The sequence below is a fragment of the Mauremys mutica genome, chromosome 7 (genome assembly GCF_020497125.1).
Source record: "Mauremys mutica isolate MM-2020 ecotype Southern chromosome 7, ASM2049712v1, whole genome shotgun sequence".
NCBI classification, from domain to species: Eukaryota; Metazoa; Chordata; order Testudines; family Geoemydidae; genus Mauremys; species Mauremys mutica.
Genome location: NC_059078.1, coordinates 20,413,647 through 20,437,710, shown reverse-complemented (window position 1 = coordinate 20,437,710; position 24,064 = coordinate 20,413,647). Strand labels below are relative to the sequence as shown.

General features: G+C 50.0%; 1 protein-coding gene across 1 annotated transcript in view; it reads right to left on the bottom strand.

Annotated features, from left to right (window-relative positions):
- Nucleotides 1-24,064, bottom strand: part of UROC1 (urocanate hydratase 1) — a 103,284-nt gene that overhangs the window by 47,752 nt on the left and 31,468 nt on the right. Inside the window, exons 5-8 of the mRNA XM_045022784.1 lie at nucleotides 14,959-15,052; nucleotides 13,108-13,167; nucleotides 3,749-3,877; nucleotides 1,261-1,322 (exon numbers count right to left, since the gene is read on the bottom strand). Coding sequence (XP_044878719.1) covers nucleotides 1,261-1,322; nucleotides 3,749-3,877; nucleotides 13,108-13,167; nucleotides 14,959-15,052 — 345 coding nt within the window. The remainder of the gene's footprint in view (nucleotides 1-1,260; nucleotides 1,323-3,748; nucleotides 3,878-13,107; nucleotides 13,168-14,958; nucleotides 15,053-24,064) is intronic.

The window sequence follows — 24,064 nt, the reverse complement described above, 5'->3', positions numbered from 1 at the left end:
TGTAACCGGATCCTGTCTGCATTATGAGTAAGTGATTGTCCACCACCATCAAAAAGAGGAAACCATGTCAATATCTCGCCATTCTTCCACGTGCTGAACTTCAATGGCAGTGTCACCTCAAAAGCCCAAAGCTGGTTATTTACTGTAATAAGGTCAAATAGGGGTATAGAAGGAGCTTTGGGAGTGCACAGCTGCAGCACAAACAAGTAAACTGGAAACATGGCTTTATGTGGGCTAAGGACTCTGGCTGGGACTCCCAATGGGGATGAAGTGATGTAGATGCTGGATCCCCATTGAAAGTCAATGAAAACTGAGGATAAAATTTTCAAAAGCACCTAAGTGATTTAGGATACGTCTACACTGCAAAAACAAAAAAAACCTCACTGCAGTGAGACGCAGACCTTGGGCTGCTGGGTTTGTGTTGTGGAGCTAAAAAAGAGCAGTGTAGACATTCCCACTTGGGCTGGAGCCTACTCTCTGAAACCAGGTGAGGGGAGAGGGTCTCAGAGCCCGCGCTCTAATCCGAGCAGGAACATCTACATGGCTATGTCTAGCCTTGCAGCACAAGCCCTGCAATCCTTAGTCAGTTGACTTGGGCTTTGAGACTCGCTGCAGAGAGTTGCTTTGGTTTAGCAGTGTGGATGTGACTTGACTTTCAGTGCAACGTAGCACTTAAATCACGTAAGTGCTTTTGAAAATTTTACCCGAGATTCCTAACTCTCATAGGTCCCCTTGAGAATGCTAGCCTCCATGTTCATCCTCTATATTAACCCCCTTCATCTCTGCTCCTTATTTATGTGCACCTACTTCCCCATGACTTTCACAGCACTCTAACTGTTAATTCTCACCATGACATGCAAAGTCGTGTATAATTGAGTGACCAATCCCCCTGATCCACAAACTGGATGAGCAATGAAAAAATAAAATGTAATCCAATTATTTATTTCCAAAATATCAAAAATATCATGTCTTGGTCATGACCGAGGCTTTAGACCTTGATTCAGCTGAGTCCTTATACATGTGTTTAACTTTAAGTCCCAATGTGCTTAAATTGTTTGCTGAGCACAGATGGGATCACTTGTGCTTAAAATTAAGCATGTGTTTAAGTGCTGTGCTGAATCAGGATCTTAGTTCTGGAACACAGTTAAAGTCCATCTACGTTAGAAATTTTAATCAAAAGGTAACTGGTACCTGACTCACGTTTAGTTAATATAAGACTGCAAACCTTTGAAACAGGAGTAATAATAAAGCATATCTTACATTGTAACTCCCATTGCAAACATTTTCTCATATTCATCTCTGGAGGAATAGTTGGGAATAACCTAAAAAGAAAAAAATAAAGCTTTGGAACATAGCAATGGTTCTATTCCATATAGGGGTATGTCTACACTACGAAATTAGGTCAATTTTATAGAAGTTGATTTTTAGAAATCAATTTTATACAGTCGATTGCATACGTCCACACTAAGCGCATTAAGTCGGCAGAGTGTGTCCTCACTACTGTGGCTAGCATCGACTTACAGAGCAGTGCACTGTGGGTAGCTATCCCACAGTTCCCGCAGTCTTTGCTGCCTATTGGAATTCTGGGTTAAGCTCCCAATGCCTGATGGGGAAAAAACATTGCCATGGGTGGTTTAGGGTACATGTCGTTAGTTGCCCCTCCCTCCATGAAAGCAACGGCAAACAATCGTTTTGCACCTTTTTTCTTGCGTTACCTGTGCAGATGCCATAGCATGGCAAGCAAGCAGGGAGCCTGCTCAGCTCACCATCACTGCTGCTATTGTGAACTGGAGGCTTCTGCCTCAGGCTGCACTCCCAGCTGGCAGCACCAGGCAGTCGCACCTATCCTAGCCTACCCCTTGCTCCGATGGCTCCTGAAACCTGGACAGTAGTAAGGAGCAGTTCAACTATAGGCTGAGCAAGCGCAGGATAGGTAGAATGTGCCTTTGAATGTTTAAAAGCTCACTGGCGCTGTTGGTCAGATCTCAGTGCAACCAACATTCCCATTGTTATTGCTGCTTGCTGTGTGTGCCCTAATATCTGTGAGAGTAAGGGGGAGACATTTATGGCGGGGTGGGAGGTTGAGGCAAATTGCCTGGTGTCCGATTTTGAGCAGCCAGACACTAGGGTGATTAGAAGAGCACAGCAAGGAGTGCTGTGAGACTTTGAAAACCAGTTTGATGATTGGCCAGGCTTCGGTGTGACAGTTGTGTGTGTTTCTCCTTGATGCAAACCCGCCCCCTTCGTTGATTTTAATTCCCTGTAAGCCAACCACCCTCCCCCCTTGAAAATAAAGTAACTATTGTTTTGAAACCATGCATTCTTTCTTTATTACTTAAAAAAAAATTAGATAATGGACAAGGTTGCCCGGGTGGGGTGGGGGAGGAGGGAAGGACAAGGCCACATTATTTATTGTAGCCACACTAAAAATCAAACGGTTTGAATGACAGTCTTCAGTTGCTTTGGCCATTCTCTGGAGTGGAGTGGCTGGGTGCCTGAAGCCTCCCCCCCCACGTTCTTGGGCATCTGGGTGAGGAGGCTATGGAACATGGGGAGAAGGGAAGGCGGTTATACAGTGGATGCAGCAGGGGTCTGTGTTCTTGTTGGCTTTCCTGCAGCTCCAACAGATGCTTCATCATGTCCGTTTGTTCCCCCATTAGCCTCAGCATCACGTCCTGCCTCCGCTCTTTGCACTCACTTAATTCTTTCCTGGCCTTTGCCACTGAATGCCTCCATGCATTAAGCTGTGCCCTATCAGTGCGGGTGGACTGCATGAGCTGGGAAAACAAGTCATCGCGAGTGTGGTTTTTTTGCCCTCTAATCTGCGATAACCTCAGGGATGGAGATGATGGGGGAGCATAGAAACATTCTATGGTCTATGATTCTGGGGGCACTGCATGGTCACCTGTGCTGCTGAGTTCGTCACACTGATCAAACAGGAAATGAAATTCAAAAGTTCCTGGGGCTTTTCCTGTGTACCTGGCTAGTGCATCGGAGTTCAAAGTGCTGTCCAGAGCGGTCCCAATGGAGCACTCTGGGATAGCTCCTGGAGGCAAATACCATAGATTTGTGTCCACACTACCCCAAATTCAACCCAGCAAGGTCGATTTTAGCGCTACTCCCCTTGTCGGGGAAGAACAGAAGTCGATTTTAAGAGCCCTTTAGGTCGACGGAACGGTGTTGGTTGTGTGGACACATTCATTTTTAAATCAACCGAACGTGGCTAAATTCAACCTAACCCCGTAGTGTAGACCAGGGCATAGGCCAAATTCTGCTAGTCTTGCTCATGCCAGTAGTAAATCAATGAACATCAATGGGACTAATCCTAAGGGTAAGGCAAGTGGGCTTTGGCTCCATATGTTCTAATATTATGGAAAATGTGACTCATCTGTCATGCAGCTTACCTGCTTTCAGATCTTACAGGAGGCAATTACCCGTCCACAAGAGATGGGCACTGAATGGCTTAGAAGACTGACAATGGAACACAGAAACTTTCACCTCCAGGTCACTCGTTCAAATCTGCCCTAGGCTGACTCTGACAGAAAAACATGGCCATCTGATGAGGGCAGAATTCTGCCCTTAATTATAGCAGTGCAACCTCACTGACCTAGAGAGGGTTGCACTGGAATAAATGAGGGCAGAATTTGGCCTTATGTGTTTTCTTTTATTCATGTAATGATAATCTAATAAGGAATAAATTTAAAAACAGCCTAAGATGAGGAGAACAGAATGAGAGGATAATACCCACCATGCCATTGGTGATGATTAGTCGAGGTGCATACCGAGGGCTGGGGAAGAGGCCCAAAGGATGACCACTGTACATCACTAAAGTTTGCTCTTCGGTCATCTCAGACAAATAGTGCATCACCAACCAGAACTGAAAATTAAAGCAAAGGAAAACTAGTGAATCTGTTTCCATCTTGCAATGATCTGTCTTCATAGAGCTCTTAATTTCTAGTATAAGAACATCTGTGTGGATAACATAGTGTATTTATATATAAAAAAATCAACCAGAGCTTTTGCTAATTCTTGCTTTTAATAAAGTCTATTAGAAGGACAATGCTCAACACCAAACACATAAATGACTAGTGAGAACATTCTGAATGAGCTCCAGAAAGAATAGCAAAAAAAAAATGTATTTTTCTCCAGTACAAAACTCAGAAATGACTTGCTAGCACTTAATGCATCATTTTTGGAATTGTCCTAATTTTAACCTGAAGTGAGCCATTTGGTTCTGGCACTTTTCTGAAAATCTTCCCAAAGCCAAATGCTAAAAATTTCTCTTTAAAATAACAGCTATAAAAACACACACAAATCTCATTGATCTCAAGATTTCAAGGTCTCCTACGGCTTCTCACCTTTGAAATAAATATGGATTACAACTGGCACTAGAAAGTGAAAGAAGTTTTCATCCTAAACAAAAAACACTTCTTTTCATCATGTTGGTAAAAGAAAATACAGTCCTTGATACATTCAGAAGTAAAACAATATTCCCAACATCATCTGCAAAATTACTCTGGAATTACACTAGAGAGCAGAATTTGTCCCTTAGTCTATAAACTGGCTGCAGAGTTAACTCAAATCCATTATTGTCCAACAGAAAGGTCATATTATTTCCAGTGAATTTTCAAGATGTGGTTATGGACTGAAAATGCACAAAACAATCACATCTTGTTATATTTCATGTACAACCACCATCCTTCTGGCTGATTAGCAAGCAATGACTGTCTAAAGCAAGACCCATCCTGGCCTTTTCAGCTGAAAAGAATAGCCCAGGTCACAATTTTAAGTGTTGAGGCTGGTGGAGCTAAAGTAAGGGAAATTTGGTACCAGAAATGGATTTTTCTTTAGCAATCTACTTGGAAGAAAGAAAGGGGCTGTGCGGATGATACCAGCATTTTCAGGATAAATTTTGCAATGGCGAAAAAAAGCCAAAAAAAAAAAGCACTCTGATTTCATGACATGAACACAGAGAACAAAGTGTCCCCATTACAACCCAACCATTCATCTGATTGCTACTCTAAGTAACCAGGAACAAAAAAGCATTGTTTGCTCTGCAGTGAAACTCCTGCAGTTCACAGCTCTATCTAATTTGGACAGGACTGCTGGAACTAGAGAAAGAACAGAATGTTACCAAATTTTGTGTTGCTTGCATTTCACCTTGCAGTCTCACATCTGCCCTGAGGCACACCAGCCTCTGACAACACATGCATGCATCTAATTTAACTGGAGGTGCTGTTCACACTAAAACGGGAACAGGGTCTCACAAGTAATTTATAATGAATTTAATCTCAAAAAGCCCCTTTGGTGGGGGTAAGGACTACAATCCACATTTTATTGATTCGGAAATCGAGGCACAAGTGACTTGCCCAAGGTCACACATGGAGTTTGTTACAGAACTGGGAATAAAACCCAGGTTTCTCATCTCCCCGACCTGTGCCATAACCACAAGACCATTCATATTCCCTTACCTGTAAGTTAATGTATTTTGTGAAAAACAAAAAAAAAGGGACCAAATGAGAGAAGCTTCAGCAAGGATATATCTGACCCAATGCATTTCTGTCTTAAGGGTATTTTTGTTTGTGAGAGATACAGGAAGCCTTAGAATAAAGTGCACCATCCTCAGGTGAGCTCTGGGAGGAATCCAGAGCCAGAATTCCTCCTAGATCTTCCACTCTGTGAGTGGCGACGCATGCCTGATGCTACATCCCTTCCAGGGGATGCAACATATTCCTGCCTGCACACCTGTCCAGCTCTACCAGCAGCAAGGAAGGCCGATAGCCCCACCTCCTCCTTTCACTTCTCTGCCCCCTTTGGAGTGTCTTGTGCCTCAGAGGATTCATGGAAGGAGCAGTTTCTGTGCTCACAGCAACTGCATTTGTGCCCTGCTGAGGGGCATGAGAGTTGCTCATTAAATGTTCTTCCACTTCACCCCTGTTGAGTAACTGGACCCAATCTGGTTCTGAATGACTAAATTGCCCTTGTATAAGACGTAACCAAGTACCCATGCTATTGATGTCAGTGATTTCCTTGAAATGTTTTTTCATGTGCAAATTTCAGTGTTTGCAAAGTGTTTGTGTTAGACAACTACACTGTACTGCATGCCATTACTGGGAAGAACGGGGACAACATATAGTATGGAGAGGCTTGTTCTTCTTCGAGTGATTGCTCCTATGCATTCCAGTCAGGTGTGCGCGCCGCGCGTGCACGGCTCTTCGGAACATTTTTACCCTAGCAACTCCGGCGGGCCGGCTGGCGCCCCCTGGAGTGGCGCTGCTATGGTGCCTGTTATATACCCCAGCCGGCCCGTCCGCTCCTCAGTTCCTTCTTACCGCCCGTGACGGCCAGTTGGAACTGTGGAGTGCTCTCTGTCCTCCACAACCCTAGCTCTCGCTATTTTTTCGTGTATATAGTTCGTTTAGTGATTAATATAGATAGTTTCTGTTAGTTTTTAGGATAAGGTTAAGGGGGGTTTCCCCTCCCTTTCCTCCCCCGGTGCGGGCTCATGCCCAAGGCACCGGGCTTTAAGCCCTGTGCATCTTGCCAGCGGCCTATGCCAGTAGGGGATCCGCACGACTCCTGCCTCCGTTGCCTCAGTGAGAGTCACCGGGCAGATAAGTGCCCTATCTGTTCCTCTTTCAAACCCCGGACGCGTAAGGAGCGGGACATAAGATTAAAGCAGCTCCTCATGGAGGCTTCGCTCCAGCCCCCGGCACCGTCCGCGCCGGCGCCGAAGGCTTCATCGGTACGGAGCGCACCGCCGGCCCCGGGCCGTTCCGGCACCGAGACTCCGCGACCTCAGCCACCGGCACCGAAGGCCCGGCACCGCTCCCTGTCGCCATCAAGGAAGCGCAAGCCGGCGAAAGTGGGTGCCAAGTCCCACGCTGAGGGCCCAGCAGCCAAGACAATTGCGCCACCTGCGGTCCCCGCTGTGGCTGTGCACAGGACGTGCACCGGGCCGTTGACTCCGGCGCTGCAAGGGCCGTCGAGTCCGGCACCGCCATGCTCCCCGGCACCGACCGCGGTTGAGCTCCGGCTGCCATCGACGCCAGAGACTTTCTCCACGGCACGCGAGCTCATAGAGCTCACAGAGGCACCGAGCCTCCGGCCCCCGGCACCGCCGGTGCGGGCTGTCGTTTCGGCGGGAAAGGCGGCAATGATGATACGGCCCCCCTCTCCGGACAGACGGCACGGACGACGCTCCCGGTCCCGGTCACGTTCCCGGTCCCGCCGCAGGTCACCGTCCCGTCGCTCGAGATCTCGGCACCGCTCGCCATCGCGGTACCGGTCGCCGTCCCGACGCCGGTCGCAGTCCCGGTACCGTTCGACATCGCGGTACCGGTCGCACTCCCGGCGTCGCTCCAGGTCCCGATCGCCTTCGCGTCGGCACCGACGGAGGTCTGCTTCCCGGCACCGTTCCCGGCACCGCGACTCGCGTAGCCGCTCCCGGCGCCGCAGGTCCGGATCCCGGTCGAGCTCCCGGCACCGGTCGAGCTCCCGGCACCGCAGCGGACGTTGGTCTCGGTCACCATCCCGGTACTGTGCAGACGGGCACCGATCCTCGGCACCGTCCGGGGACAGACTGCCTCATTCGACAGCGCAATCCGTCAGCGCCTCAGCACCTCCATGGCCATCCCGCCCCGCGTCGGTTGCTTCCGGGGCAGACAGTAACGGGCACCTGCCACCTACCCCACAAGGCCAACCTCAGGGGGCACAGCAGTGGGGCTTCTGGGTTCCCTGGGCCCAGTACGAGACTCAGGGGGTGCCGTTCCCTCCAAGAGCCCCTGCCTCCAAGCGCAGGGTACCAGAGGCGACCGTCAGCCGACCGGCACCTTCGCCACCGGGCGCGGTTTCCATACCGCCTGACCCCCAGAGGCACACGCAGCCCGACCCAGCCGACGAGCAGTCAGCAGGTCCATCGACGGAGGCTGTCGTCCAGGGCTTGTCCTCGTCGTCCTCACCTGACGAGGCGGTGGCCGGAGCATCTGCCAAGGATCCTCCGCCGATAGACCTAAGGGTGCACCAAGACCTGCTTCGCCGCGTGGCGGCGGCCATGGCTCTCCCCGTGGCGGAGGTCCAGGAGGACGAGGACCCCATAACAAATGTCGTTGGAGCGGAGGCTCCAGTGCGCGTGGCATTACCGTTCGTTCGGACGATACAAAAGAACGCCACCACACTCTGGCAGACGCCTGCGTCCATCCCTCCTACGGCCCGTGGGGTTGAGCGCAAGTACTCAGTCCCCCCCACGGGCTACGAGTATCTGTATACTCACCCGACCCCGGACTCGTTGGTCGTGCGGTCGGTCAACGACAGGGAGAGGCATGGTCAACCTGCCCCTGCACCAAAGTCAAAGGACGCGCGGCGAATGGACCTGTTAGGCCGCAAGGTCTACTCGGCTGGCGGCCTGCAACTTCGCATCGCCAACCAGATGATCCTCCTCGCCAGGTACGTGTATGACATCATGGCGTCCCTGGCGAAATTTACGGAGCTCCTACCAACAGCCTCCCGCCAGGAGTTCTCCGCGTTGTTGGAGGAGGGGACGAAGTCGTCCAGGTCCTCCATCCAGGCCGCCCTTGACTCTGCGGACTCGGGAGCTCGGACCTTGGCCTCAGGGGTGACGATGCGGCGCATCTCCTGGCTGCAGTCCTCCACCCTGCCACCGGAGGTGCAGTATACGTTGCAGGACCTGCCCTTTGACACCCAGGGTCTTTTCTCTGAGAAGACTGATTCCCGGATCCAGACCCTGAAGGACGGTCGCATCGCCATCCGCACCCTCGGGATGCACACACCGGCTCCTCAGCGCAGGTCCTTCCGGCAACAACCCTCCCGGTCTTTCCCTCAACAACGGTACCGCCCGTACAACAGCAGGCAACCAGGCCCGAATCGCCGTCGACCATCCGGCAACAGGCGCAACCAGGCCCAGGCCCCTTCCAAGGCCCCCCAAGGGTCCAAACAGGCCTTTTGATGGGACGCCCGAGGACGGCCGATCACTCTCCCTACCGGATCCTACCCTTTTGTTTTACAACCGCCTTTCCCATTTCTTTTCGGCGTGGTCCCAAATAACAACGGACAACTGGGTGCTTCAAACAGTCCAGTCGGGATACCGCCTTCAGTTTGTTTCGCCCCCCCCCTTCCCACCCACCCTCTCTGTCCCTCTTCAGGGACCCCACTCACGAGCAATTCCTCTTACAAGAGGTCCAGACTCTGTTGAGCGTGGGTGCCATAGAGGCAGTGCCTCAAGACAGGCGGGGCAGGGGATTCTATTCCCGTTATTTTCTCATCCCCAAAGCGAAAGGAGGGCTACGTCCTATCCTGGACCTTCACGAGCTGAACAAATACCTGCTCAAGCCCAAGTTTCGCATGGTCACCCTGGGGACCATCATTCCCTCTCTGGATCCGGGAGACTGGTTTGCCGCCCTCGACATGAAGGACGCCTACTTCCATGTCGCGATCTATCCTCCTCATCGACGTTACCTCCGGTTTGTGGTCAACAACGCCCACTACCAGTTCGCCGTGTTACCATTCGGGCTCGCTACCGCACCGAGGGTGTTTACCAAATGCATGGCAGTGGTTGCCGCAGCCCTCCGCCGTCGTCATATACACGTCTACCCGTATCTCGACGACTGGCTGGTTCGCGGACAGTCTCGACAGCTGGTAATGGGCCAGATGACAGAAATCCTGTCCCTCTTTCAGCGACTCGGTCTTCTCATCAACGCCGAGAAGTCCACCTTGATTCCATCGCAGCGGGTGGAGTTCATTGGAGCGGTCCTCGACTCCTCGTTGGCCCGAGCCTGCCTACCGCAATCTCGGCATCAGACGATGGTCTCCATCATCCGGGACCTCGTCACCTTCCTGACCACGACGGTGCGCTCCTGCCTCCGCCTCCTGGGCCACATGGCATCATGCACGTATGTCACCGCGTACGTGCGGCTCCACCTCCGCCCGTTCCAGTCTTGGCTCGCGTCGGTGTACCGGCCGCATCGAGATCCCATCGACATGGTGGTCACGGTCACCAAGCCGACCCTCGAGTCCCTCCGCTGGTGGCTCGACCCGGAGGTCGTGTGTGCGGGAGTCCCGTTCCACCCTCCTCGCCCATCCGCCACTCTGACCACGGATGCCTCAGCGCTCGGTTCTGGAGCTCACCTCGGCGACCTTCACACCCAAGGCCTTCACACCCACGCCCCAAGAGCTCGCTCTCCACATCAATGTCCGCGAGCTGCGAGCGATCCGTTTGGCGTGTCACACCTTCCGCACCCGCCTGCAAGGCCGCTGTGTGACAGTGTTCACGGACAACACCACGGCAATGTTTTACGTGAACAAGCAGGGCGGAGCCCGCTCCTCCCTCCTCTGCAAAGAAGCGATGCTCCTGTGGGACTTCTGCGTAACCCACTTGATTCACCTGGAAGCGTCCTTTCTTCCGGGAGTGCAGAACACGCTGGCCGACCATCTCAGCAGGTCGTTCCTCTCCCACGAGTGGTCTCTCCGTCCCGACGTCGTACACACAATCTTCTGGAGGTGGGGGTTTCCCTGGATAGACCTATTCGCCTCCAAGGCGAACAGGAAGTGCCACCTGTTTTGCTCGTTCCGGGGTCACTCGCCGGGCTCCCTGTCAGACGCCTTCCTGTATTCCTGGAAGGATCACCTCCTCTACGCCTTCCCTCCGTTCCCACTCGTGCACCGAGTGCTACAGAAGCTTCGGCGGGACAGAGCCAGCGTCATACTCGTGGCTCCGGCCTGGCCGAGGCAACATTGGTACACCCTGCTGCTCGAGCTCTCCGTTCGGGATCCTATCCCCCTTCCGTTATGGCCGGACCTCATCACCCAGGACTTCGGCAGACTCCGCCATCCGAACCTGCAGTCCCTCCACCTTACAGCTTGGTACCTGCGTGGTTGACCCGCACAGAGAGGGACTGTTCGGCGGCAGTTCAGCACGTCCTGCTAGAGAGCAGAAAGCCTTCCACTCGCTCCACCTATCTGGCGAAATGGAAGCGGTTCGCGCTCTGGTGTGACCAACGAGGCCTCAATCCCTTCGTAGTCCCTGTCCCTACCATCCTGGACTATCTCTGGTACCTTAAGGAGCAAGGTCTTGCGGTCTCCTCCTTGAGAGTTCACCTGGCAGCAGTGTCCGCCTTTCGTCCATCTGTGGAAGGTCGGTCCATCTTCTCCAACCAGATGGTTTCCCGCTTCCTTAAAGGCCTGGACCGCTTGTACCCGCCGGTGCGGCGTCCTGCCCCGACCTGGGATTTGAACCTCGTGCTGGCCAAGCTGATGGGTCCCCCCTTCGAGCCCTTGGCCACGTGCTCCCTGCTCTACCTCTCCTGGAAGACAGCCTTCCTAGTCGCCATTACATCAGTGAGACGAGTCTCGGAGCTCCGGGCTCTAACGGTGGGTCCACCATACACCGTCTTCCACGGAGACAAGGTGCAGCTTCGACCACATCCGGCCTTCCTCCCTAAGGTGGTCTCGGCCTTCCACCTTAACCAGGAGATCTTCCTCCCGGTCTTCTTCCCGAAGCCGCATGCCTCGCCTCGGGAGCAACAGCTTCACACCCTCAACGTCCGCAGGGCCCTCGCTTTTTACATCGAGCGGACGAAGCCCTTCCGGCGTTCGCCCCAGTTGTTCATAGCGGTTGCTGACCGCATGAAAGGCGAGCCGATCTCCTTCAAACGGATTTCCTCCTGGGTCACAGCATGTATCCGGACCTGCTACGAGCTTGCTCGCGTGCCACCACGCCGCCTCACCGCTCACTCCACGAGAGCACAAGCCTCGTTGGCCGCCTTCCTGGCCCATGTCCCCATCCAGGACATCTGTAGAGCGGCCACCTGGTCTTCTGTCCACACCTTCGCTTCCCACTACGCGTTGGTGCAGCAGTCTCAAGACGACGCAGCCTTTGGCTCCGTGGTATTGCACTCCGCCACGTCTCACTCCGACCCCACCGCCTAGGTAAGGCTTGGGAATCACCTGACTGGAATGCATAGGAGCAATCACTCGAAGAAGAAGAGACGGTTACTCACCGTAGTAACTGTTGTTCTTCGAGATGTGTTGCTCCTATCCATTCCAGACCCGCCCTCCTTCCCCACTGTCGGAGTAGCCGGCAAGAAGGAACTGAGGAGCGGACGGGCCGGCTGGGGTATATAACAGGCGCCATAGCGGCGCCACTCCAGGGGGCGCCAGCCGGCCCGCCGGAGTTGCTAGGGTAAAAATGTTCCGAAGAGCCGTGCACGCGCGGCGCGCACACCTGACTGGAATGGATAGGCGCAACACATCTCGAAGAACAACAGTTACTACGGTGAGTAACCGTCTCTTCTATGAGTAGAACAATACCTGACATTTCTGAAATCTTCTCATCTAGTTGGGAAAGCAAACTCCCACAGACAATGGCCTGAGCAGGGTATCTGTACATTAGTGGGGAACTGACATTATGTCTCGGGATTATTGAGCTATAGGGCAATGTGGGTGTGTTCTGCAAACCCGGCCTGGACCCCAGGTCTAAGATTTGGACTGTAAGATCCATTAAACATTCCAGCCCCAGAATTTAGACTTAAGCCTCGACCACATCTCTTAATCAAAGGAGATATAATGCAGTGTTACAAAACTGAAGCTAAACTGGACAAAGAAACGGTCGACTAGTACTTATGAAATGTCTTCAGCTGTTCTTTGACATTGTTGGAAACAGACTCAAGATTGTGCTTTTTAGGTCATTATTACTAAGTTGCATGTTGTGCGAACTAGTGTGAAATTAGTAGAAACAAACAAATATATCCTATTACATATTAGGATGCAGTTTGCCTCTAAAATTATGTGAACAAACCAGAGGTGCATGCAAATGTACAATAGAAAGAAAAGAAATTATCTTAAAATACACAATTATCGTCACAACATTCCTATTTGGCAGCATGTGCTCTCCTCACTAAATAAAGCTCTGTACATCTTTACAGTTCATAACTCAGCATTCATCTACCCAGACAGGATGTTTTGGAATATTACAATGACTGCCAAGAATTTGTCACAAACTCTGCCTAAGCAGAATGGAGTTCCGACGGGTGAAATATGAATCTGATCTACTTTTTCACAAGACCTCTAGTTGCAAATGTATCAATGTCATACCTGAGCCCAGTTGCTGAAGACTTGTCCATTTCCTCCGTAAGTTACAAGCTCCTGGGGAAACTAAAAAAGGCACATTTTCGTTATATTAAAACTAGTGCTTCCCTGCAACATTTCTGAGTGATCCCTCTAACAATCCCAGAGATTAATTTAATATTAAATTCAACTCGGTGTTATATTTTTTGCATCAACATTCTCTAGACTTTTGAAATCAGAAAGTATCATAGTAAAAGTGACAATTTAAGCAGATCGGTGGATTGTAATCTCCCCCTTAGAATAAGGGTTATTAATTATTGCCAAATTGTGGGGACCCATATGCCAAATTACAAAAGTTAATCATTGGTTGCTGTTCTTTTAACTAGGCAGGGAAAAGCTCCCTTAAAGACAGTATGAGCGATCTTGCTTCTGAGATGCATGCCGCACTTTCAAAGATGCAGAAAGGGTTAACATCTACTTTTGGATATATATTGAGGACTTAACATATTGAGTGCTTAACCCTACTCGCATTAAAGTCAATGACTTCAATGGGAGCGGGATTGGGCCCTGATTAATTTGTTGCGCCCCGAGTCTGGCCCCGCTGTGCTGGTTGCTCTGTAAATATATAGTGAGAGATGGTCCCTTCCCCAAGGAGCTTCCAGTCTAAATAGACAAGGCACAACAAGTGTGTGTAGCAATGAATCGAAACGAACAAGGAAAGGAAGACAAGTGAAAGCAAAAACATTATTGCTTTACGTGGAAGTGGGCGTGGCAGTGGCAGGGGCACCCATCCAATAGCAGTATGGCTGCTGGAGGAACCATACTGCTAGGTGGAACGAGAGCCAGCTCTGCCACACAAAGGGTGCCATCTATGTGCACGGCACCTGCCCACATTGATTGGAATGGCGGGGGAGGGGTGTCTCTTGCCTGCAGATCCCCAGTATCCATGGGGTAAGGAGGCATCACCCTTCAAGTTCCACAAGAGGGGAGCTATAGCCTCCATGAGGTCATCTTGCTGTGCTTTCTTGACTCACTGGCTTCCACTGTGGGCTTCTTTGATGAAGGAGACAATACTTTTACCATATTTACTGACATATACAAAGGCCTATTAATTTGAACAACCAAAATCCCTCCCCCTCCCCCCAGCCAAACTGAACAGCCAGGGTCTCCAGACGCCAGTACTCCAGACTCCCAGAACACCAGAGCCTAATTAATAAAAAGGGTCAAATAGTTAAAGGAACTCCAGTAGTCACCATCTCCACCTCAGAGTGATCAAACAGGAGTTGAAAACTCTGAGGAACATTGTGGTCGGTGATAAGATCTTTATAAAAAGAATAGCTTTACCATCTAAAAACCCTGCATGCTTCTTGCATGCATAATTCCCACTGTCATTAGGATTACAGCATATGGGACGGCAGGTCTAAGCCCGACACAGATCCCAGTCCTGAGAAACACGGTGCACCTTCAGCCCCAACTGAAGCCAAAGGGAGTGGCTGGCCTGCAGTCCCTCCAGGAGATGCCCAGGAACCTTGGAGGATCAGTCCCACAGAAAGTATCATTTTGGCATGCCACACTGTACATACACTCTCCTGCAGATACTGAAAATAGCCTATTTAACTAGCCCACATAGAAGCCAGCTCTACAGATGTTATGGAGGAAATTCACCCTGGTGCGGAGGACCAGCACAAGACCTATGCAGCACTACTTCAATCCCATTTAATCCTATATTGAGGGTTTAAATGGGAATAAGTGGTGCATAAACCTTTCCCAGGTCCTAAAATACTCCATTTATATGTGAGCATATATGGAGGGAATTACTTGTAGATTTACTCCTGTTCTGTGAATAATTTCCATCCCTTTATTTCCATGGTACATTACCTGGGCCACTGAGGGATCCAGATTATTCATGATCATGTGCATTATTGCAGCAGCTGATTTGATTTTGCAAGGATATTCCTCTATGGGGTAAGCTCTGAAACAAACACACACAGACATTAGGGAGGATTTTTCTTAAGCACATGGAAAGAGAAGGAAAAAAACCCAATGAAATATTTAACTGCGAACAAACTTCCCGGAGTTGCAGATATTGATTAATAAGGAAAGAAAAAATAAAACAAAACACAGCCCAAGCCTGAAAAGACTTCTGTAAATTGAGTTAACATATTTGAGAGCTAATCCAAGAATATTTGCAAATAGTTTTATTCAGCACTTTTCTACTATTCATTGTTGACTCAATTAATCACAAATGGGATCTAACTTTACTGACATACGCAAGTTCTTATTACTCCTGATAGCCCTGCAGAACCAACACAAAGACAGCTGGATATTTCTGGTGCCCCATCACTCTATCAATTACAGGGCCACTCAGTTATATCTGTGCAACTCCGCACAAGACAATGGGGCTTCATAGGTTTCACTGAGGGCACAGTTTGGCCTGCACCACCTCTATTATTTTTGCTCATGCTTGAGAAGAAAAGAATCCAGCTTGATCCTCCGTTCCTAGGTTGAGTTTGCAAGGCTGGCAGTTACGAAAAAAAACCCACCCACATTCTCTTTTGATCCAGAAATCACTGAGGCATAATGTACATAGAATCCCACACTGGTATTTCTACAGAGCCACTTTTCAGAGCAAGATCACTCTTCAAGGCTAACTACTGTAATTGTCTAATTGCTACCCTATGCTCTCTTCCCCACCAATTTGTTCTAAGACATCTAATCTTATCTTTGCAGTGTAAGCTATCCAGGGAAAGGTCTGTTTTTTCTTATGTGCTTGTACAGGGCACAGCACAATGGGTCTGGGGCCTCTAGGGGTTAACCCAAATCAAATAATATTGATAATATTTGAAAGTGTAACCATTATAAAAAGGTTTCATTGTTTTGCTTCCTCCTATTCCACAGGCAGAAAAATTGTTATGGCCACTGGAAGGTCATTCTGGCAGGAAAGATAATGTGACATGTTGTACATGTCTAAACTGTCTTTCTTCTATTTGCAGAAAGACCCTTGATGGCCGGACTTTCACTTCATACAGAAAGATGTTTAATCTGGAAAGGTTTGGATGAAACCTGCCAGTTACATTCATCAGACATTGGCTGACCAACTCCTGACCCAAGATTGAAAATGTGTATTGTATAGATTTAGCAGCTACTCTCACCCCTTGGGTGTATTTCCTTTCGTTTACCTGTATTCTGTAGGATAAAGAGGAAAATGTCTTGTAGTCACAGCCAAACTAGAAGGAAAGTCATTTTTTTTAAAATGTATGGGGTTTCATTTGTGTGTGGGAGTAACATAGCAAGTACTGGGTGAGTTTAAAATAATTTATTACAACATAAGATTACTGGATACAAATATCAAAGTTGAATACACTTTGCACTGAGGCTCAGATAGATGTGATATCATAGAAGTGGTTAATTACCCAGACATCTGTTGGGGAAATAATTCAGCAGGGCACAGATTATTTAACAAGTTCTTGGAATGCATTGGAGACAACTTTTCACTGCAGAAGGTGGAGAAAGCGACTAGGGGAGAGGCTGTTCGAGATGGGATTCTGACAAATAGCAAGGAACAGGTTAGGTGGAAGGCAGTTTGGTTGAAAGTGATCATGAAATGATAGAGTTTGTGATTCTAAGGCAGGGATGGGCAAACTACGGCCAGCGGGCCAGATCCAGCCCATCAGGGCTTTGGATCTGGCCCGCAGGCTTGCCTCCCATGGCGCCGCGGGCCCTGCACCGCTCTCAGGTGTGTGGGGGGGGGGGCAGAGGCCAGGGGGGCAGAGGGCTCTGTTCATTGCCCTTGCCTCCAGGCACTGCCCTCAGCAGCTCCCATTGGCCGGGAATGGGGAACCGCAGCCAATGGGAACTTCTGGGAAGGTACCTGGAGGCACGGCCAGGGCCGCAGCACTTCCAGAAGCGGCACGGGGCTGGGGACAGGGCAGGCTTGCAGGGAGCCTGCCCTGGCCCCAATGCATGCCACTGCCACCCCAGAGCCCGAACCCCTTCTGCTCCCTGCCCCCAACTCCCTGCCCTAAGCCCCCACTGCACCCTGCACCCATCCTGCACCCCAAACCCCTTGCCCTGAGCCCCCTCCTGCACCCCACATCCCTGTGCAACCCAACCCCCTGCCCTGAGCCCCCTGTCACACCCTGCACCCCTGTGCACGCCAACCCTCTGCCCTGAGCCCCCTCCTGCACTCCGCACCCCTCCTGCACCCCAACCCCCTTCCCTGAGCCCCCTCATACACCCCACACCCCTCCTCTGCCCCAATCCCTTGCCCTGAGTCCCTTCCTGCACACCGCACCCCCTCCCATACCCCGCACTCCCTCCCACACCCCATACCCCTGCCCTGGCCCTGCATACAATTTCCCCACCCGGATGTGGCCGTCAGCCCAAAAAGTTTGCCTACCCCTGTTCTAAGGAATGGTAGGAGGGAAAACAGCAGAATAAAGACAATGGACTTTAGGAAGGCAGACTTTAGCAAACTTGGAGAATTGGTAGGTAAGATCCAATGGGAAGCAAGTCTAAAGGAAAAAGGAGTTCAGGAGATTTAGCAGTTTTTTAAAGAGACATTGTTAAGGGGACAAGAGCAAACTATTCCAATACGTAGGAAAGATAGGAAGCATAGTAAGAGACCATGCTGACTTAACCAGGAGATCTTCAACGATCTGAAACTCAAAAGAGTCATACAAAAAGTAGAAACTAGGTCAATACTGAAGAGTGAATATAAGGACAATATAAGCACGTAGGGAGAAAAATAGAAAGGCCAAGGGACAAAACGAGATTAAACTAGTTAGGGACATAAAGCATAACTAGAAAACATTTGACCAAGACATTAGAAGCAAGAGGAAGACCAAGGACAAAGTAGTCCCGTTACTCAATGAGGAGGGAAAGACATTAACAGAAAACACAGCAATGGCCAAAGTGTTAAATGGCTTCTTTGTTTCAGTTTTCATCAAAAAGATTAGCAATGTAAATGGGATAGGATCTGTGTCTAAAATAGGGAAACAAGAAGTTAAGAATTACTTAAACAAGTTAGATGTCTGACAAAATACATGCTAGAATATTTAAGGAACTGGCAGAAGAGATCTCTGAGCCATTCACCATTATCTTTGAGAACTCATGGAGGATGGGAGAGATCCCAGAGGACTGGAAAAGGGCAAATATAGTACCTACCTATAAAAATGGGAATAACGACAAACCAGGGCTTTATAGACCCGTCATCTTAACTTCAGTGCCCAAAAAGAGAATGGAGCAAATAATCAAACAATCAATTTGTATGCACCCAGAGGATAATGAGGTGATACGTAACAGTCAACATAGATTTGTCAGGAACAAATCATATTAAACCAATCTAATATGCTCTTTGACAGGGTAACAAGCATTGTGGGTAAGGGGGGGAGCAGTAGATGTGATATATCTTGACTTTAGTAAGATTTTTGATACTGTAAGTAACCTAGGGAAATATAGCCTAGATGAACCTACTATAAAGTGGTTGCACAACTGGTTGGAAAACCATACTCAGGGTACGTCTACACTACAAGACTATTTCGAATCTACTTAATTCGAATTTGTGGAATCGACCTTATGAAGTCGAATTTGTGTATCCACACTAAATACACTAATTCAACTGTCTGAGTCCACAGTAACGGGGCCAGCGTCGACTTTGGAAGCGGTGCACTGTGGGAAGCTATCCCACAGTTCCCGCAGTCCCCGCTGCCCAGTGGAAAGCTGGGTAGAGCCCCCAATGCCTGCTGGGGGGAAAAATGTGTCAAGGGTGGTTTTGGGTAACTGTCATCATTGAACCGTCAATCACGCCCTCCCTCCCTCCCTCCCTGAAAGCGCCTGCGGGCACTCTGTTCGTGCACTTTTCTGCTCAGTGACAGCGCGGGCGCCACAGCACTTTGAGCACGGATCCCGCTGCAGTTATGGCCATTGTCAACTCCTCGCACCTTATCGTCCACCTCTTCCACAGTCAGCTGCTGAGAAATCGGGCTACTTTTCAATGGTGCTGCGAGCACTGGTGGACCATGGGGGACGTTTTACCAACATCAACGTCGGGTGGCCAGGCAAAGTTCATGACGTGCGTGTTTTCAGGAACTCTGGTCTGTTTAGACGCCTGCAGGAAGGTAGTTTCTTCCCGGACCACAAAATAAGTCTTGGGGATGTGCAGAGGCCTACAGTGATCGTCGGGGACCCAGCCTACCTGCTAATGCCCTGGCTCGTGAAGCTCTGTGCAGGCGCCTTGCACAGCGACAAGGAACTCTTCAAGTCCCAGCGAGCAGTGAGCAGCGTGACCTGTGACTGTTCAGTTTCTTTACAGAGAAGCTGAACCTGCCCCTGTTTCTTTACCAAGTGACTGTTGACTAGCATCTGCAGTTACATACCCCGCCCACCCCACTTCCCCAACTTACAACACACGTTTAAAAATAAAATACATGTTCCACTGTAACTTTACAAAGGTTTCTTTATTGATGACTTTGCGTTACAGGGTTGAAACTGGGACACGGACTGTGCTGGGTAGGGTGTGCGGTGATGTAAAGACCGCCTGTAAACTCGAGGAATGACAGGCTCCTGCTCCCAGAGCGGTCTGCAGTGCCGGACTGGATGTTTCAACGGAGCCTGCCATCCCTCCTTTTTGGGACTCTGTGTGCGGGGGCTATGTGGCCTTTTGGCGGGGGAGGACGGATACAGATTCCTCTGCTGCGTGGCTCTGTGGTCCAGGACAGGGACCGTTGCATGAGATCTGTAACCCCCCTCCCCCGCTACAAAGTCACGTACCCCCCCCCCGCCCACACAGAAGCTGCAAACCACCTCCCATACCGACCAGGGTGCGTACTGACTGCAGTGTGTGTGTGACCTGCTGCTGATCCTGCCCCCATGTCTGTACCCTGGTAAAGGTGATTGTCCTGTCAAATTACCAACCCCCTTCCCCCCCTTCAAACACAGTCTCCTCTAAAAGAACATGACGGAAAAAGTAATTAACAGAAAAGTATTTTTTATTATCAACTAGACAGTTAGGGGATGAAACTGGGATGGGGGCTTGGGTGAGGCGGGAAGGAAAGGACTTCTCAAAATTTAGGCTATGAGAGCTTTTCGGTACTTGAGCACTCTGCTGGGGTGCAGTGACAGTTTACATGGCCTCTGGCGCCCCTCCTTCTGGTTATTTTGGGTGAGGGGGGTATGGGACTTTGTGGCGGGGGAGGGCGGTTGCAGATACACTGCAGGGGGGCTCTGTCCTCCTGCCTGAGGTCCTACAGAACATGCACAAGGCGCAGGAGCATGTCCGTTTGCTCTCTCATTAGTGCAAGCAGCGTTTGAGTCGACTGCTTGTCTTCCTCACGCCACCTCTCCTCCCGTTCGCTGTGTGAGCGCTGTTACAGAGAGAGAGTCTCCTTCCACTGGCTCTGCTGGTCCGTGTCATCTCGGGAGCACCCCCTAACTTCAGCGAACATCTCGTCCCCTGTCTTTTTCTTTCGCCGCCTAATCTTTGCCAGCCTCTGTGAGGGGGATGCTGTGGCAGGTCTGGAGACAGTCGAAGCTGTGTGATGGGAAAAAGGGAGTGAATTCCTTGCCAAGATAAATTTTTGCGAAGAATGAACACAGTGTAGTCTGTCTCTGTGAATTCTGGGTTGAGATCCCAGTGCCTGATGGGGCAAAAACCATTTTCGCGGGTGGTTCTGGGTAAATGTCGTCAGTCATCCCTTCCTCCGGGAAAGCTACAGCAGACAATCATTTCAAGCCCGTTTTCCCTGGATTGCCCTGGCAGACGCCACAGCGTGGAAACCATGGAGCCTATTTTGCCTTTTGTGCCTGTCACCGTATGTGTACTAGATGCTGCTGACAGAGGTGGTCCAGCAGCGCTACACAGCAGCATGCTTTTGCTTTTGCATGACAGCAGAGATGGTTACCAGCCATACTGTACCATCTACCATACCATAAATTGGTAATAAGATGGGCATGGTTACCAGTCCTTTTGCACTGCACCATTTGCTGCTGTCATAAGTGCCCCTGGCTGCTCTTAGCCAGGGGCGCAAAAGCCAAAATTGGGAATGACTCCCTGAGTCAATCCCTCCTTTTTGGTATCTAAAAATAGAATCATTCCTGCCTAGAATATGGGCAAGTGTACTACAGAACCACTGTATCAGAGAACCAGAGAGCACAGCTGCTCTGTGTCAGATCCTGCATAGATTATGAGCTGTATGCTATTCACAGGGGGTGCTCCTGCAACAACCCCACCTGTTCATTCCATTCTTCCCCAGCCTTCCTGGGCTACCATAGCATTGTCCCCCCACTTGTGTGATGAAGTAATAAAGAATGCAGGAATAAGACACAGTGACTTGTTAGTGAGAAATGAGTGAAAGGCAGCCTCCAGTTGCTATGATAGTCCAGATAGGACATTAAGGAGTGTGGAGGAGAGGAGCCCAGCATCCTGCTGCTAGTCCAGGGGCAATTGAATCTTTTCTTTACACATGAAGGGTGGGGGCTGATGAAGCTCAGCCCCCCTGTTGCTATGATGAGGACAGTTACCAGCCATACTGCACCATCTACCAGGAAAAATTAGGGCCAGGCGCCCTTGATCGACCTCACTGATGCTAGTACGCATGGTTACCAGTCCTTTTGCACTGCCCCATGTGCCAATAGGCTGATGATGACGACGGATACCAGTCGTATTGTACCATCAGCCATCCATAGCGTGGGGGGAGCAAGGATGTTGGTGTTGAGTGCTGCACCATCGCGTCTATCTGCAGCATTCAGTAAAGATAGGGTGACATGTAAAAGAGTCAAGAGAGGATTGTTTTCCCTTTCACTTCTGGGGGTGGGTGGGGGGCTGCGTAAATTGCCTAGCTATGCCCTGACCCACCGCGGACACTGTTTTTGACCCTAGAAGCATTTGGAGCTCAGCCAAGAATGCAAATGCTTTTCGGAGACAGCAGGAACTGTGGGATACCTTGCGTCCTCAGTCCCCCCTCCCTCCATGAGCGTCCATTTGATTCTTTGGCTTTCCGTTACGCTCGTCATGCAGCAGCGTGCTGAGTCTCTGCTATGCCGTCTGTCCGGAGATTTTTAAAAATACTTTGGACCAGGCGTAACATTACAGTAATTCCCCTAATTAGATGCAGGAGTCTCCGAGCGAGATCACCCTGAGGACGGTCACTGAAGGAGATAGAGAGCGCATGCTGCGTGAAAGCCAGCACAAACCAGGGCCCTATGCAGCCGTGCTCGGGGAGGCAATGCTCCCTGAGTACCTCATGAAAGCCTCGCGCGGAAAAGTGTGCTACCACGAAGCACCCAATAAGGCAGCTCTCCCCAGGAACCTCCTGCGGAGGCTTTTCGATTACCTCCAGGAGAGCTTCGTGGAGATCTCCCAGGAGGATTTCTGTTCTATCCCCATATATAGAGAGACCTCCTTTTCACATACTTCAGATTCCTGTTGTATTAAGAATAAAAGTTTACATGTTTAAAGCACTTACCGACTGCTCCTTCCCCTGATTCAGGATCCGGGTTAATGGCCGGGGACGGTTGGTAGGGGATCTCCGTGACGGTGATGAAGAGATCCTGGCTGTCGGGGAAAGCAGCGTTGTAAGCGCTGTCGCCTGCCTCGTCCTCCACAAACCCTTCCTCATCTTCCCCGTCCGCGAACATCGCCGAGGAACTGGCCGTTGACACTGTCCCATCGTCAGAGTCCATGGTCGCTGGTGGGGCAGTGGTGGCAGGCTCCGTAGCGTCCGTTTGCCGGTTTGATTTTTTGGTAGCCTTGTCTGGGGTCCTTGATTTTCACACGGCGCTGCGTTGCATCCCGCCTGTATCCTCTGTCTGTCATGGCTTTGGAGACCTTCTCGTAGGTCTTTGCATTCCGTTTTTTGGAGCGCAGCTCCGAAAGCACAGACTCCTCGCCCCACACACCGATCAGATCCAAGAGTTCCCGGTCAGTCTATGCTGGGTCCCTCTTTCTATTCAGAGATTACATGAACTCCTCTGCTGGAGAGCTCTGCATCGCTGCCGGTGCTGCTGAGCTCGCCCCGATGTCCAACCACGAAATGAGATTCTAACTGTCCAGACAGGAAAAGGAATTCAAATTTTCCCGGGACTTTTCCTGTGTGGCTGGTCAGAGCATCCAAGCTCAGACTGCTGTCCAGAGCGTCAACAGAGTGGTGCAGTGTGGGATAGCTCCCGGAGCTAGTAAGTTCGATTTGCATCCACACCTAGCCTAATTCAAGATAGCCATGTCGAATTTAGCGCTACTCCCCTCGTCGGGGTGGAGTACCAAATTCAAACTAAAGAGCCCTCTAGGTCGAATTAAACGGCTTCCTGGTGTGGACGGTTGAGCGGTTAATTCGAATTAACGCTGCTAAATTCGATTTAAAGTCCTAGTGTAGACCAGGCCTCAGAGAGTAGTTACCAATGGTTCACAGTCAAGCTGGAAGGGCATATCAAGTGGGGTCCCTTAGGGATCTGTCCTGGGTCTGGTTCTATTCAATATCTTCAAAGATGTTTTGGACAATGGCATAGAGAGCACACTTAAAAAGCCTGCAACAATACCAAGCTGGGAGGGATTGTAAGTACTTTGGAGGACAGGAATAGAATTCAAAATGATCTGGACAAACTGGAGAAATGGTTTGAAGTAAATGGGATGAAATTCAATAAGGACAAATGCAAAGTACTCCACATAAGAAGGAACCGTCAACTGCATAAATACCAAATGGAAAGTGACTGCCTAGGAAAGAGTCCTGCAGAAAAGGATCCAGGGTTATAGTGGATCACAAACTAAATATGAGTCAACACTGTAACATTGTTTTCAGAAAAAGCGAACATCATTCTGAGATGCATTAGCAGGAGTGTTGTAAGCAAGACACAAGAAGTAATTCTTCCACTCTGCTCAGCACTAATAAGGCCTCAACTAGAGTGCTGTGTCCAGTTCTGGGCACCACACTTCAGGAAAGATGTGAACAAATTGGAGAAAGTCCAGAAGAGAGCAACAAAAATGATTAAA